At 45.2% G+C, this 16,271-nt stretch overlaps 1 protein-coding gene across 1 annotated transcript in view; it reads right to left on the bottom strand.

The window, feature by feature from the left end:
• Window positions 1-16,271, bottom strand: part of MSRB3 (methionine sulfoxide reductase B3) — a 102,132-nt gene that overhangs the window by 73,312 nt on the left and 12,549 nt on the right. Inside the window, 1 exon segment of the mRNA XM_054399525.1 lies at window positions 2,970-3,096. Within this exon segment, the coding sequence (XP_054255500.1) occupies window positions 2,970-3,096 (127 nt within the window).

The raw sequence follows: 16,271 nt of genomic DNA, 5'->3' as shown, positions 1-16,271 counted from the left end.
TGCTGGAGAGAATCCAACAGAGAGCCAGGAGGATGCTTAGGGGACTTGAGCATCTCCCCTTGAAGAGAGACTGAGAGCCCTGGGGCTGTTTAGTCTTGAGAAGAGAAGACTGAGAGGGGATCTGATCAATGTCTATCAATAGCTGAGGGCTGGGGGGCAAGTGGAGGGGGCCAGGCTCTTTTGGGTGGTGCACAGCAATAAGCCAAGGAACAATGGAGTCAAACTTGAACAGAGAAGATTTCAGCTCAACATGAGGAGAAACTTCTTTACAGTGAGGGTCACAGAGTTCTGGAACAGGCTGTCCAGGGGGGTTGTGGAGTCTCCTTCTCTGGACACTTTCCAAACCCACCTGGATGCATTCCTGTGCAGACTACCCTAAGTGATCCTGCTCTGGCAGGGGGGTTGGACCTGATGAGGTCCCTTCCAACCTCTGATATACTGTGAGACTGTGATACTGTAACTAGCACAACCTATCCAGTGTAACTCACACGTTGCTTACAAAACAGCATTTCAAAGAAGAGGCAGAAGGTCATCCCCACTCTAAGATACTTCCTAATGTTATTTCTTCATTCATTTAACTTTGTTTTGGGGGGGTGGGTGTGTGTGAGAGAAACAAAATCACTTATTTCTGATTTACAACCGTAACTTTATATTAGATAAAGTAAATATTGCATTCTATTACTTCATTCCTTACACAGGAAGGACAAAAGTGCTATTCCAAGCATAGAAATTGGAAAGATACTTTCATTCAAGTCCTTGTCCTGCAAATATTTAGCTGCATGGAGTTTAAAACTCTGTTTGAAAGCTCAGTTAACAGCTCTGTTGGCACTTTGTTCCTTCACCAAGCAGGCAGGGGTTCTAGAAGGTTAGAATGTCTCCTTCCATATGGAATTTGCCACTGAATTAGAAGAAGACCAAACTCACCACTGTTCCAAATTTGGTGGGCACACAGCACCCTGGCATGCTGCAGGGCTGCAATTCTCACAGAATTGGAAGGTGCGAAAAGCACTAACTCAGAGTGTTCCATTATTTGAAAAAAATCATGAGAACTCAGGGTGTTTTCTGTATATTCAGAAGTCAAAGTCACAGCACATTGTGGCATTTAAGCAGCTGCTGGCTCTAGCCCTTGTTCCCATGCTTAATTTGATGCAAGCTGTACCCTTTAATTGCGACCCCCTCAATATACCACACACAAGAAAAAAGCCCAACCCAAAGGCAAAGCAAGCCTATGGTAGTACTTTATAAGCATCTGGGGAATTCAGATTACTCTTAAAATATGTGAGGTATGTGATTGTATATTATTCTACTGTTAGCAGATGAATTTGGGGTTATAATACTTCTCCATGTATCTCCATGTATCTATAAAGTAGCCAGTCAGTGGAACTCTATTGTTTGCACAGTTATGGATGGAAGGGACAGGAACCAGCAGTGCTGTGTTGTGAGCTTTATATTCCAAAATGTGACTTCTGGATTACACCAGAAAAACGATTTGACCAAGCAGCTAATGCAATGCTTTGCAAACAGGTATGCAACAGCAGAGCTTCCCACTGGGCTGCGTTTCTAGCTGACTAACTTTGAGGTCTCCTTTTCACAGCAGGAACAAACTGGCCAGAACACTGAGTGCCCTCCCCCCCTCCTATTTTAAAGCAGACACCAGCAATATGAGTGCACATCAAAAGGTGCATAATGAGGGCTAAGGAAATTTGCTTACCCTATATTTTTAGGATTTTAAATCTGGCTCAGCAGCAAATATAACAGGAAACCAAGGTCAGGCTGACACAATGTGGCCTATTCTCCCTCTTCCTCAATATGTTTGTGGCTCCTATTGAGGTTAATCGGAGTTTTGTGCACATGTGGGGGGAAAGAGAACACAAGTGCTGCAAAAATTGGACTCAGATTTAGTTCAAAATGAAGTGTAATCAGTTTTAGAAGAAGCCATCATCTTGAAAACTGATGTCTTATCACTGGAAAAAAAAAATCTTTAAAACACCATTGCCATATGCTTGTTAAGTCCAACCTTGGGTGGCGGGGGAGGGAAATGCTTGCAAAGTTTTGCACCCTTATGAACCAGTCAAAAGTGTAGTACAAACACCCAAGCTGGCTCTGTTTTGATGTTTCTAATACTGATCAGCCAGGATTGTATCTATTGTATTGTTGTTGTTATGGTATTATTTTTTATTATTATTTGGGTATCAAGACAATTCCTAGTAATGTTCAAAATGAGCTCAGTGTCACCTTTATTTTCTCCCACACAACCACCTACAGTGATGTTTATTATGCAGACATTACATAAACACAAAATGCTCAGGTTCAAGGTTTTCAAGATAACAACCAATTAATGGAGATGGGTTGTAACAGCACCCTTCACAGACCTAATAATCAAACTTGGACTCTACATGAAGAGTGCAGCTGCATCTGGGCATTAAATTACACATTTCTCTTTATTTATTCAGACAAGTGTCACAAAACTGAAGAATATTGCCTTTGGAGGAAGGGAAGAATTAAGTTTTAAACTCTAAATGCTTTTTTGTACACGATTTTCAGTGGAACATATTTAATTTATAACAACATGTAAAAAGGGACACATGGAGTGTGACTACTGTATACTGCTAAAGGTTTTGGGAAATGGTTTCAAGTCCTATGATTTGATAGCAATCAATATTATTTTATGCTTTTTTTTGTTTGTTTGTTTTAATTCTAAATGGTATGAAATAAATTATTTTTTCTTTGATTGCACTGTTTTTGCCAAGAATGAGGACAAGGAAATTAAGCACTTCCAAGCATCCCAAATAAAACTCTCACTGAAGCCAGTGACTTTTACAACCACAAAAAAGCAAACAAAACTTCTGGTTCAAAAGACAATTCAAACAAACCAGAGCAACCCATAGCACATCGTTTCCTGCAGCAGAGACACCCATTCCTAAAAGGGCCTTCATTATGCATGACACAACAAGCAGCACCCATTCAACCTGAGGGAAGCCCACAGGCTCGCAGGGCCACTGGCTGGCTCTTTGTCACCAAATGCAGCAGGTTGAATGCAGACATCACTGTGATATCCTCACCAACAAAACCAGAGGCAAAGAACAGGGGCAAGAGCTGAGTAGGGAAGAAAAAAAAAAAAAAGAAAAAAAAAGAAAAATATGAGAACAAATTAAAACATCAAAAATGTTAAGATACATTCACTGAAAAAAAACAATGCTTACAGTTTTATGAGACCACCGCATGGAAGCACAATTCTAAATGCAGTTTTTTTACTTCCTTTAGCCCATTTCTGACACCCCTCCTCCCCCAGCATTTTGACATCTCTTACACAGAACTCAGTGAAACAACTTGCTGCACTACCAAGTAAGAGAGAGGTGGCATTTTTACACGAGGGGGTATTCACAATGGCTGCTTTAGGGACCCAGAGACTCGGGGTGGCAAGTGCAAGACAAGCAGGAATCCTGCTTTAAACACCCAGGAGCACTGGGCAGATCAAACACGCAGGCTTTTTCTATCTATTTAATCTAAAATAAAATCACACTCTGCAGTATTCCTGAACGGTGAACGCTGGAAACCAGTCATTGCTAAAAACTGGGTTTTTTGATGACTTGTTCGAGGAACGTGATATTTCATTCCCATAAACTTGGTATCTTAAAACCAAGACCTTTTTTTTCTCTTTTCTTTTTTCTTTTCTATTTTCTTTTTTATTTTCTCTTTTCTTCTATTTTCCTTTTTTTTTTCCTTTTTTTTTTTTTTTTAAGGCAGGAAATAATTTGAGTTGTAAACTGTCCATGAGATATATTTAAACAACCTTCCGGACAGTGTAAATATAGCAAACAGAGAGAGAGAGAGAGACGGCAGTGATGAGATTTTATTTTAGAAGGATTTAATACATAAATACTAATTGTTCCATTTACTCTGCGCTGGGAAAGAGGAAATGCAGCTGCCTTATACATAGCTCAGCCATTCATAGCTGCAGCTAACTTCAGACGATGATGTGACACCGGGGACCGGAGCCAACCCCCACCGGAGTCAATAACGGCGCTCTCAAGGACCCTTGTGGAAGCCGGATTAGGTCCCATGTGGCTAATGAGCGGCGGGGCACGACTCCCAGCCTCCTCCCAGATGCCCTCTTTCTGTTTCGCCCGTGGCAGCGCAAGAGCTGCGGAATGCAGGGTCCGGCCGTGGCCTAGGGCAGGGCTTTGTCCTAGGCACTTCCCAGCCCAGCAGCTGAGCAGCTGAGAGGCTCGCACCCTGCCGCACCCAGCAGTACCTACTACTGAACTGCTCTGGAGGCTACCTCACGGAAAGCTGCTAGAATTAGCATGCCTGAAGTCTGAATTATCTCAGCTAAACTCGCTGAGACCCGAGCACCTCCGTGCGGCGGCAAAAGCGGCGGCACTGCACGGCGGACAGCCCGAGAGGGCCACTGCACAGGAATAAACATGTCACTGTCGCCAGGGACTGCAGAGCTGCTTACAAGAAAGAACAAAACCCCTCCCAAGCCGAGTACCGGCTACTAAAGGACCAAACGTCGCCACGCAGCTACGCCACCAGGCGCGGGAGGCGGCTTGGGCGGGACTGCCCCGGCACCGCCCCCCAGTGTCAGCGGCGCGGCCGCGGGCAGCACCGTCCCCTCGCCTGCCGGGCGGCGAACAAAGCTCCGCTCTGCTGGCAGCGGGCGCCCCCTGCCGGCGGGCGGACAGCACCGCCCCCTGCGCGCCGCCTGCCCGCACAGAACAGCGCCGCCTGGCGGCTTCGGCCCGGCATCGCTCGGCACCCGCGCTGGGTACAGCGCCCCTCGGGTGCCGCGGCCGCCCCTCGGGCTACAGCCACCCGTGGCTTCCGCGGGAACATCGCCGCCCGAGGGGCTTCGTGAGCACCTGGCTTCGCCAAAGCTCTCGGCAGCGTGACTTTCTAGGAGCCGTTGTTTCAGACCCGGCGCACTGATAGCCGTTTGAGAGGTCTTGCATGCCGAAGGGCAGGCGGACAGACGGGTCCCTGTGCGGCGAGGTCTTGTCTGACCCTGCCTCTATGATAACCTCTCACATGAGGCCCCCCAGTGCAGGCACACCCAGGCACCTGACAAGCTGGGTGCAGAGGTGAAGGGACACACCATGTCCCCTTCCTCTTGTGCAGTCTCTCGGCTCAGTGACGATGATGCTCAGAGCTCCTGGATCAGCCTCCCAGACCAGCACTGCTTCCCTGCTCTCCTGTATCAGGACTGTAAATCCCTCAAGTGTAAACAGTTTAAAGGGACTCATTCCCGAGGATTATAAAATAGATCCTGACTACTTGAAAAAGTCAAGTATTTCAGTGTTCATCAAAACTGTTACTTAAGTCTCAAGCATGCATTAAAACTCTGAGGATATACAAGTCCTGAAAGCCCAATAAAATATAACTGCACATTCATGAAAGTACTTTATTGCAATTAACATATTTTATTATTTTATTGCTGACATTTCGGACGCTGTATTTATTTATTCTCTATGTTGCAGCGATGCCTTGCAGTTTCAAGTAGAAGGTACCTCCTGGTGCTAGGTACAAACCCTCTGTGTCAAGGAGCTTACCCAACTTGTAAAGAATCATCACAGAAAGAGAATCTCAATAAGATCCGATCACACAGAATCACAGAAACGTTCAGGTTGGAAAAGACCCTCAGGATCACCAAGTCAAACCGAGTACAGCTCCTTACAGTAACACATTTCCTTTGGAGGTGCTTCACCTCTGTCTGCCAATTGCATGGGTACAAGAAAACAGGCTGAGTGGTAACATTGGGACTGGTTAAGATCTTTCCTCTGCACTTTCAATGGATACAAACTTGGACAGAGAAGGTTTCACCTCAAATTGAGGAGAAACTTCTTTCCAGTGAGGGTGACAGAGCCCTGGAACAGGCTGCCCAGAGAGGTTGTGGAGCCTCCGTCTCTGGAAACTTTCCAACCCCACCTGCAATGGATGCATTCCTGTGCAGACTCCCCTGGGTGATCCTGCTTTGGCAGGGGGGTTGGACTGGATGACCTCTTGAGGTCCCTTCCAGCCTCTAACATTCTGTGATTCACCTGTCTGGCTCTCAAAAGATAGACACCACGCTCAGAAATAGCTTATAAACGTCACTTATACCAATACAGCAGCAACTATGTTATTAGGCAGGCTTCAGGAGCCTTTTGCTAGGATGGTGCACATTGTAACCAGGAAAGCCTTCTGTTAGGATGCTGATACCTTAATGCCAGCATATGCTAAAGTACTGACAGCTTTCAAAAGCTTCTGCATTGTCATCTGCAAACCTTTAGAAATCACGAGTTTGATCCCCAAAGAAACATTTGTTTAGGAATCTGTGAAATTTGTCCTTCGGAAACCAGTAACTCTGTATGGACTCAGGTTATGTTTTCCCAACCTCTGACTGCAACTAGAGAAACTTCTCTGGGGGAGGGACAACTTGAGCGATGAAATTCTGATACTATCACATCTTGCTTTTTAAGAGCCGTAACGGAAGCATCAAGGGTCTCAGGAGCTGATAACACTACTGGCTGAAGTTTTTCCACATTCAGTGGTTTTCCTGACAACTCAGGTCCAGAATTTTCAAAATTACAGGAGAGTCCCAGCTCTCACAAGAAAAATGTGAAGTTTTAACCCTTCACAAGCAAAATTGAAAAAATAACACAAATTCTTAAAGGAACAATCTTTTTGTTGTTGGTTTTTTTTTTTCTTGCCCCAATATTAAGCCCTTAATAGTGTGAAGCTTCTAATTTTTTTTTTTTTTTTTTTTTTTACAGTTTCCCTACCCCCACCCCAAAGTCTCTGGCCCAGTTTGGAGGGCAGGAAACAATTACAGATAGGTACACACTAGCCAAGGAGTAAGGCTCTAGAATGTCAGGAATTTCTCTGTCACTGGAAAAAGTAAAGAGCAAAAATATTGCTACATTGGAGAAACCCAAAGAGGCAGAAGGTAGAAGACAGTAAAGGCCTGTGAGTCTGCTACACTCCAGACTTACAGCAACAGTTTAATTTTAATCAATATTTGTTTTGTTAAGTTTTTCCAGTCCAGCAATATGTTCTAACAGTTGTTCTGCAAAGGTTTTATTTATTTATGTTGAACACAAATAAAACCTTAACCAAATGTTTCACTGATAAAGCTTTGTGGACTGATTAGCATATATATTTATTCAAGCCCCAACAATTTTTGTAAGTTTGTTTGTTTCCATAGAATCACAGAATTATTGAGGCTGGAATACACCTCTGAGATCACCAAGCCCAGCCTATGACCTAACACCACCACACCACCACACCATGGCACTAAGTGCCACATCCAATCTTGCCTTAAACACCTCCAGGGACAGCGACTCCACCACCTCCCTGGGCAGTCCACCCCAGGCTCTAATTCCCCTTTCCAGCAGGAAGTGCTTCCTAACATCCAACCTAACCCTCCCCTGGCACAGCTTCAGGCCATGCCCTCTTGTCCTGTCCCAAGTTGCCTGGGAGCAGAGCCTGACCCCCACCTGACTACAACTTCCCTTCAGGCAGCTGTAGAGTGTGACAAGGTCCCCCCTGAGCCTCCTCTTCTCCAGGCTTTGGTCACCTATGGTCACAGGGAGCCAATATTCAATCTCTTTTTCATCCAAAACCCATGCAGGCAGTGGAGGGTAGAATCTATTGTCCAGCTTTTGTGCCTTACTTACTTCTGAGCAGCCCTATTCTAAAACACTTGTCATAGAAGAGTGGGTTCCAGAAAATGCTGGATGCATTGTCCTGTCTTTGAAGCATTTAGCACAAAACTGTAGAGGTAACTTACAAAACCTTTGGAAATTCACCTCTAAAGAGAGATTTTAACGCTCTGGATTTTCATATGCTTGTCCATCCATTGACAGTGACAGGAATAGGGGGAATGGAACAAAACTAGAGATGGGTAGATTCAGATTGGATGTTAGGAAGAAATTCTTCCCCATGAGGGTGGTGAGACACTGGAACAGGTTGCCCAGGGAGGTGGTGGAAGCCTCATCCCTGGAGGTTTTTAAGGCCAAGCTAGATGGGACTTTGAACAACCTGATCTAGTGGAAAGTGTCTCTGTCCATGCCAGGGGGGTGGGAACTGGATGATCCTTGAGGTCCTTTCCAACCCTGACAATTCTGTAATTCTATAATTCTATAATGCAAACCAGGTGTCTTTACAAGTTTCTGATTTGCCATTAAAATATCTTGCAAAAGCTCACTATCTGATGAGGGCAGAACATACTTTAACTGTTCCTCAGGGGTCAGTATTGGGACTGCTGATGTTTAACATTTTTGTCAGCAACACGGACAGGGAGATCAAGTGCATCCTCAGCAAGTTAAACAATGACACCAGGCTGTCTGGTGCAACTGATACACTGGAATGGATGCCATCCAGAGAGATCTTGACAGGCTTGAGAGTTGGGCTGGTGCAAATCCCCTGAAGTTCAACAATGCAAGGTGCTGCACCTGGATCTGGCCAATCCCCAGCACAAATACAGGCTGGGTGATGAGTGGATTGAGAACAGCCATAGTGAAAAGGGCTTTCTGGTGTTCACAGAATCACAGAAACATTCAGGTTGGAAAAGACTCTCAGGATCACCAAGTCCAACCCACAACCCTACTCTACAAGGTTCAGCCCTAAACCAGAGCCCCAGGCACCACATCCAAACCACCTTGAAATACATCCAGGCTTGGGGACTCAACCACTTCCCTGGGCAGCACATTCCAATGCCTGACCACTCTGTGAAAAAAAAAAATCCTAATACCCAGTCTAAACCTACCCAGTGCTGGTGGATGAAAAACTGAATTCAAGCCAGCAATGTGTACTTGCAGCCCAGAAGGCCAATTACATCCTGGGCTGCCCCAAAAGAAATGTGGTCAGTCAGGGGTGGTGGTTCTTTCCCTCTACTCTGCTCTTGTCAGAGCCCACCTGGCACACTGCATTCAGCTCTGGGCCCCCCCAGCACAAGAAAGGCATGGACCTGTTGGAGCAAGTCCAGAGAAGGGCCATGAAGATTATCAGGAGGCTGCAGTACTCCCTTCCTCCTGAGGACAAGCTGAGAGAATTGGGTGTTGTTCAGCCTGGGGAAGAGAAGGCTCCAGGGAGACCTTATAGCTGCCATCAATACCTATAGGGAAGATGGGAAGGGATCAGGGAGTGTAGTAAGAGAAAGAAGGGTAAAAGAGTTAAACTGAAAGAGAGTAGATATAGGTTGGGCATAGGGAAGACATTTTTTTCAGGGTAAAGAGATCCTGGAACAGGTTGCCCAGAGAAGTTGTGAATGTCCTGTCCCTGGAAGAACTCAAGGTCAGGTTGGATGGGGCTTTGAGCAACCTGATCATGTGGAAGGGGCCTCTGCTCACACAGGAGTCTTGGAACAAATGGTATTCAAGGACCCTTCCAACCCAACCCATGCTATGACTAACAGCTAACAACATGCAGCAAAAGACTGTAATTATAAATATAAGCCTCTCAAAGGCTTGGTGAAAACATTCTAAAAGAAACTAATTGTGTTGCATGCTTGGCTACACATACTTCCCTTCCAGCCCCCCACACAATACTAGCTTCTCAGTTACAGCCACAGAAATCCTAAGCACTAGACCTGAATTCCCACTTCACTTTTAACACTCTCAGTTAAAGCATGTTCTTCATAGCTGTTTGTACTGGAATGTGAAAACTAAATGGCAATCCAGTCTACTTTTAGGAAGTGTATGTAGTGCCCTGATAAAAGAGGCAATTACTGCCATACCTCATAATATTTGAGTGGAAAAATCAGGAAACATCAAGCTTTAAACTTGAAGTCAGCACCACCATTAGAAAGGAGCCTAAACAGTGAGTTCAAGACCTTTTTGTTTTCTTGAATTTTTCATATTCTCCTATGCTGGATTTTGTCCTTAAACTCTTCTCATAGCAACCTGTTCCAACGTCTCACCACCCTCCTGGGGAAGAATTTCTTCCTAATGTCTAATCTACATCTCCCCTTCTCTAGCTCAAATCCATTCCCTCTAGTCCTATCACTACCTGACACACTAAAAAGTCCCTCCCCAGCTTTCTTGTAGCCCCCTTCAGATACTGGAAGGCCACAATAAGGTCTCCTTGGAGCCTTCTCTTCTCCAAACTGAACAATCCCAACTCTCTCAGCCTGTCCTCACAGCAGAGGATGGATAGTAACTTGAATCACTCACACTCAGCTGATGACAGAGACGTGATACAGGTAGTGATGTGAGATATCACAAACCTAAAATGCACACCTTTCTGCAATACAGAACACACAGTCTAGCACATAAGAGATTTTTAAATATCAGTTTGGCTAACGTGCTTTAAGACACTGTCAGATCCACCTGCAGATGTTCTAATGGTCTGTCCTTACAGGAATGATCATTTGTGGAGGAAGCAAAACACTGCTTAACTGAGGAATGCACTCAGTGTTCCACAACGCAAACTCCAGTGGCTGTGCCTACACTTGCAGAGCAAGTAGGGCTGGAGGTGAGCACATGCCTTCCTGGGCACATCAAGCATGGCATGCACTGCAGTTGCCTAAGTTCAACAGGCACAGGAGGCCCTCCCTGGTCCCATGGCTTCCTCACAGTGTCCACAGGCCAGCCCTCTTCATCCTCTGAAATGGGGTAACATAGCCCAGTCTGTTACTGTACTGATGTGCTTTTCATACTGTAGCCAGGAAGCTTCAGTAGCAGCACCTTCTACGTTCATCATGTGATGACAGGTGATGAAGGGAGGAAGATGAGAAGCCTACAGGTTAAGATCAGACAAAGGAGAAGAAAGCAAGCAAAGAAGATGAGGAGCAATCAGACAGGATGGAAGCACTGCTCTCCCCATGGTCTGTTCGTACCTGCTCATGCCAGGTCCCATTCTGTGTTACAGTGACAAGCAAAGCCTTAGGGACTAACCACACTCCATCCTTGGGCTGTAAGTTTCCCACAGAGGTAAATCAGAGATCTTTTTAGGAGTGCAGCCTTTATTAGCCAAACTTTGCCCCTTCTTCTAAGAGAGACAAGATTCCCACAATGCCTTTTAGGTTCCTCTGCAGGCTGTAATGATTAAAGTAACTAACCACTTTAAACCATAATGAAACCACCATTAAAACCTTGGAAAACGCAACAGATTCTGAAACAGTTGCACACAATTCAAGGCAATTTACTGACATTAACTATTGAGAAAAAAAAACCACAAATGCTAAGTAAGGAGGTAGGGCTCTCCAAGTCTGTGAGTCTGCATTTATATTTAGACAAACATGCTTAGAAAAAGACTAAACCTGAGCAGAGAAGAAAGAACTATATTTCATTTTCATTTAATTACCAAATTGAGATAATCCCTCTAGCATCAGCTGCCAAAGATGGGAAGCTCACAGTCCTTGACAGGGACACCTCTTTTTGCATGCTGAACTGGCCATTATATTGCCACCCCCCACCCAGTCCAGCTAGTGAAAAACCAGTCTGGTAACAAAGAGGTTGGCATACTGGTGTAACTAAAGCCCAGAGGTGTGTTCAGGGACCAAATTAAAAAGGCCTGAGACGTGAGAGAATAATCAGAACAAAGAGTTTTTTGAAGGCTGTACACTCTTGAAAAGCAAGAAGGGGGAAAGGGCATTAATGGCCTCCCTGTTCTGCAACCGCTCCCACGGAGGAGAGAGCTGAGAGCCTGAATTCTCCTCATTTCACCACTTCACATCTGCACAAAGCAGAGTACTGGTATTAGTCCCCTCTGAACAGCCAAAGGACATGGCCTGATACAGGGAGGATGAAGAGGACATCCGTGCTACACCGAATACAAAGAGAATAGGGAGTTAATTAATTCTCCTTTAAGTAATACCAAAGTTAAGAGGGTCCTTGCTCAAGGGACTCTGTCTTGGTCTTTAGGGACAGGGGTGTAAAACTGAAGCAGATTTCATTAGAGACAAGACACTGAAAGCCTTGTGGGCAATGGATTAAAGGAGCAGATTAAAGAGAAACTGCAAACAGACAACAAAAAGTGGAGAGATCCCAAGGAGAAGGAGAGAGTAGACAAGCAAGGAGTCCTTGGGGAAAAGAGACTAAGGGCAGAAAGCAGCAAGTCTCACAGAATCAACCAGGTTGGAAGAGACCTCCAAGATCACCAAGTCTAACTGATCACCCAACCCTATCTAATCACCCAGACCATGGCACTAAGTGCCTCATCCAGGCTTTGCTTAAACACCTCCAGGGATGCTGACCCCACCACCTCCCTGGGCAGCACATTCCCACGGCCAATCTCTCTTTCTGTGAAGAATTTCTTTCTGAGCCTTGCGAAGCGCTCACACAGCTGTCATTTCTAGATTGGTTCCCAATAGTTACGACTGGCACACACTTCCCAAAGGAGAGTAAATATAGGTCAGTTGGGATTTTTGCCCCCCCCCCCCCATCCATGCCTGCTCCCCCCAGATCTGATGCACCAAAATAGGGCTGAGCTGCACTTTGGTTTTCCCTGGCTTGGCAGCCTGCCAACGTACAGCACACTCCTTTTATGGCAGTGAGTTTATAACCACAGTGGTCATAAACTATTCTTAAATGGCTCTTTGCTGAGAATCAGGATCCTTTCAACATCTTGAAAAAAAACATCTAATCTTTTCCATTCCAGGCAATCCTCTCCAGCCCAGTAGTAAAGGCTTAATTGCTTCTGGTGCTCAGATGATGAGATACAAGTGTTCTGGAAGCAACCTTTTAATTTAACAGTTCCTACTGGCAAGCCCCAAGGCTTTTTGTGTTGCTCACCAATAAAGAATTCATTTTCCATGCTAAAAGAGAAACAAAAAAAACAACAACAACAAAAAAAAAAAAAACACCAAGAAAAAAAATTCCCAAACATTTAGGTTACTGCTGTTGATAGAACTATCCAAGAGAGGCACCCTAGCACTGAAGTCACAGGATCACCAGATGCTAGGGGTTGGAAGGGACCTCTGGAGATCTTCCAGTCCAACTTCCCTGCCAGATCAGGACCATCCAATAGAGGACAATAGAAAGTCATAGAGGAACACATCCAGACAAGGATGGAAAGTCTCTAGAGAAGGAGACTCCACAACCTCTCTGGGGAGCCTGTGCCAGTGCTCTGTCACCCTTAAAGTTCTTTCTCATGTTGAGGTGGAACTTCCTGTGCTATACTTTGCACCCATTGCCCCTTGTCCTAACACAGGGTGCAACTGAGCAGAGCCTGTCCCTTCCTTTCTGACCCCCAGCCCTCAGATATTTATAGACATTGATCAGATCCCCTCTCAGTCTTCTCCTCTGCAGACTAACCAGCCCCAGGGCTCTCAGCCTCTCCTCATCAGGCAGTGCTCCAGTCCCTTAATCAGCCTTGCAGCCATCCATTGGACTCTCTCCAGCAGATCCCTGTCCCTCTTGAACTAAGGAGCCCAGAGCTGGATGCAATATTCCAGGTGGGGCCTCACCAAGGCAGAGTAGAAGGGTCAAGTTGAATGAGCAAGCTCTCCTCCTCCACCAATAGTATTTGTTTTGTCCAGCTTCCCAACACAGCAGAGCTAACAAGCTTTCTCCTTACTTTTGCTTCAAGACAAATCCCATGCATTGTTTACCAGAAGGTAAAATACAACTTTCTTTTTTAGCAGTGAACAGAAGCCCTTCAATAGGAATTTCTAGTTAGCTTTTATGAAGTCTGTACTAGTTTTTACTTCTCAAAGGGAAAAAAAAAACCAACCAACCAACCAAAACAACCAAACAAGAAAGACTGACTTTGAAGATTAAATAAATGCATCACTTGGAATTGGAGTTCTTTTAAATTGTGTTACACAACACTCTGTAACTCAGTGGACTTCTTCCCTGGCTCACAAGGCTTATTTGTCTGGGTAATGATACACAGAAGATATGTGATACCAGCCCTTTCTCTTAGGTAGACTGTCCCATAAAGGTGAAGCAAAGAGAAAGCCTCCAGCTGAGAGCTGGTGTGACTTCACAGGACTTCTGTGGTAGTTTTAGGCTGTGCCTAGAAAATCTTCCACAGATCTCGAACAGAAGGTGATAGAATGTAAACAGATTACCATTGGATGTGAAAGGGAAAATAATGATAAAGTCTAAATAATCCCACTGGGCTGAAGTCTAACATAAAGTTAGTTTGGGTAATGAACTTTCTCTCTTTTCAGCTTCTTTGCTCTAGGTGCTTCTTGCTTCTACTGGCTTTGCTGACCTTGGCTGTGTGCTTTGTTGTGGCTAAATACTAACAAACCACTTTCTCTTCTCTCTCTTTTACCTTGTATAGGAGGGAAGGGAGCAGGGAGGGGGAAGCTGTTGGTAACCCCCTGGTTTTGTCCAGGGGGGGTTCTTGTGTTATTTATAAGTTATAAATTCATGTAAATATTGTGTATTTTGCACATATCCATTGCATTTCGTATTTCTAGATTGTAGTTTTGCTTGTGAATACAGCTTCATTTGCTTTCTAACTCAGCTGATCTGGCAATTTTATGTTGGGGGGTAATTTCAACCCACCACAACTTCCAACCTTAAATATCAAACAAGCAGAGTCTTGTGAAAAGAGCATTGTCTGTCTCAGAGACTCATTCCTAAAATGAGAAGAGTGAAAACCAGCCCTGCAGCAGTTTGCTGAGCATGCACTCCTGTCCCACACAGCACAGGAGGTGTTAAGGATGCTGCCATTTCTGCCACACAGAGAAGCTGAATTCTGAAACATCATAGAATCATAGAATTGTGGGGGTTGGAAGGGGCATGGGCAGGGACACCTCACACTACATCAGGTTGCTCAGAGCCACATCCAGCCTGGCCTTAAAAACCTCCAGGGATGAGGCTTCCACCACTTCCCTGGGCAACCTGTTCCAGTGTCTCACCACCCTCATGGGGAAGAACTTCTTCCTAACATCAAACCTGAATCTACTAATTTCTAACTTTTTAATCCACTAATTTCTAATTTTTTTGCATTCCCCCCAATCCTATTACTTCCTGACACCCTAAAAAGTCCCTCCCCAGCTTTCTTGGAGCCCCCTTCAGATACTGGAAGGCCACAAGAAGGTCTCCTCGGAGCCTTCACTTCTCCAGACTGAACAGCCCCAACTCTCTCAGTCTGTCCTCATAGCAGAGCAGCTCCAGCCCTCTGATCGTCCTCATGGCCCTTCTCTGGACACCTTCCAGCAGTTAAATTTGATGGCTCTGTGTTTTATGAGGCACTGTAAGGAAATGTAGGTATGACACTAATCCACTGAAGGAGACAATGTCCCTGAAGGCATCAGAGCTAAAAACAGTTCTGAGTTCACACATGGTTTTGGTCTCCAGTTTAGTGAGCTCTCAGAGTAAAGTCTGTATCAGGGAGCAGAAAACTCCTAAGAAACAATGCTCTGCCACAGCAGCAAACTAAAGTATCCTCAGCACAAGAGGAGATGCCCTGGGATTACTACACAGTGCATACAGGAAATTACAGAAAAATAACCAGGAAGGCTATGGCCAGCAGACTTTTAAGATACTTAAAACTGTTTTAATTGAAAATGAGGTTGGTGCTAATATCTGTCTACACCTACATGCACATAACATGCCTATAAATGCCATGAACCCTACTACTTTTTGCACTTGTAGTGCAGAAACTGTACATAGACTCACATCCTACCTAAACATCAGCTTGTGTCATTTCATTCAGCATTCAATTCTTCAGCACAAACTATTTGGAAGTTGAATTATCTCCCTGTATTTTTATAATTTACTACATGAGATTCTATATCAGACTGTGAACCAGACCTGAGTATCCCCCATCAGTGGGGGTGCTGATGGATGAGAAGCTGGACAGGAGCAGGCAGTGTGAGCTTGCAGCACAGAAGGCAAATCACATCCTGGGCTGCATCCAAAGATGTGTGGCCAGCAGAGCCAGAGAGGTGATTCTGCCACTGTGCTCTGCTCTGGTCAGACCTCACCTGCAGTACTGCAGCCAGCTCTGGAGCCCTCAATATAGAAGGACATGGACCTGATGAAGAGGGTCCAGAGGAGGGCCACGAAAATGATCAGGGGGCTGGAGCACCTCTGCTGCAAGGACAGGCTGAGGGAGTTGGGGCTGTTGTTTGAAGCCTGGAAAAGAGAAAGCACCAGGAAGACCTAATAGCAGCCTGCCAGTACCTGAAGGGAGCTACAAGAAGGATGGAGAGAGACTGTTTGCAAAGGCCTGCAGTGACAGCATGAGGGGCAATGGCTTCAAACTAGAGAAGAACAGATTTAAATTGGATATCAGGAACAAGCTCTTTACTATGAGGGTAGTGGAACAGGTTGACCAGGGAGGTGGTTGAGGCCCCATCCCTGGAGATATTCAAGGTGAGGCTGGGC

This window comes from Indicator indicator, chromosome 3, assembly GCF_027791375.1.
Source record: "Indicator indicator isolate 239-I01 chromosome 3, UM_Iind_1.1, whole genome shotgun sequence".
In the NCBI taxonomy this organism is placed as follows: domain Eukaryota; kingdom Metazoa; phylum Chordata; class Aves; order Piciformes; family Indicatoridae; genus Indicator; species Indicator indicator.
Note: the sequence above shows the minus strand (reverse complement) of the source record. Positions and strands in the feature narration are given on the sequence as shown.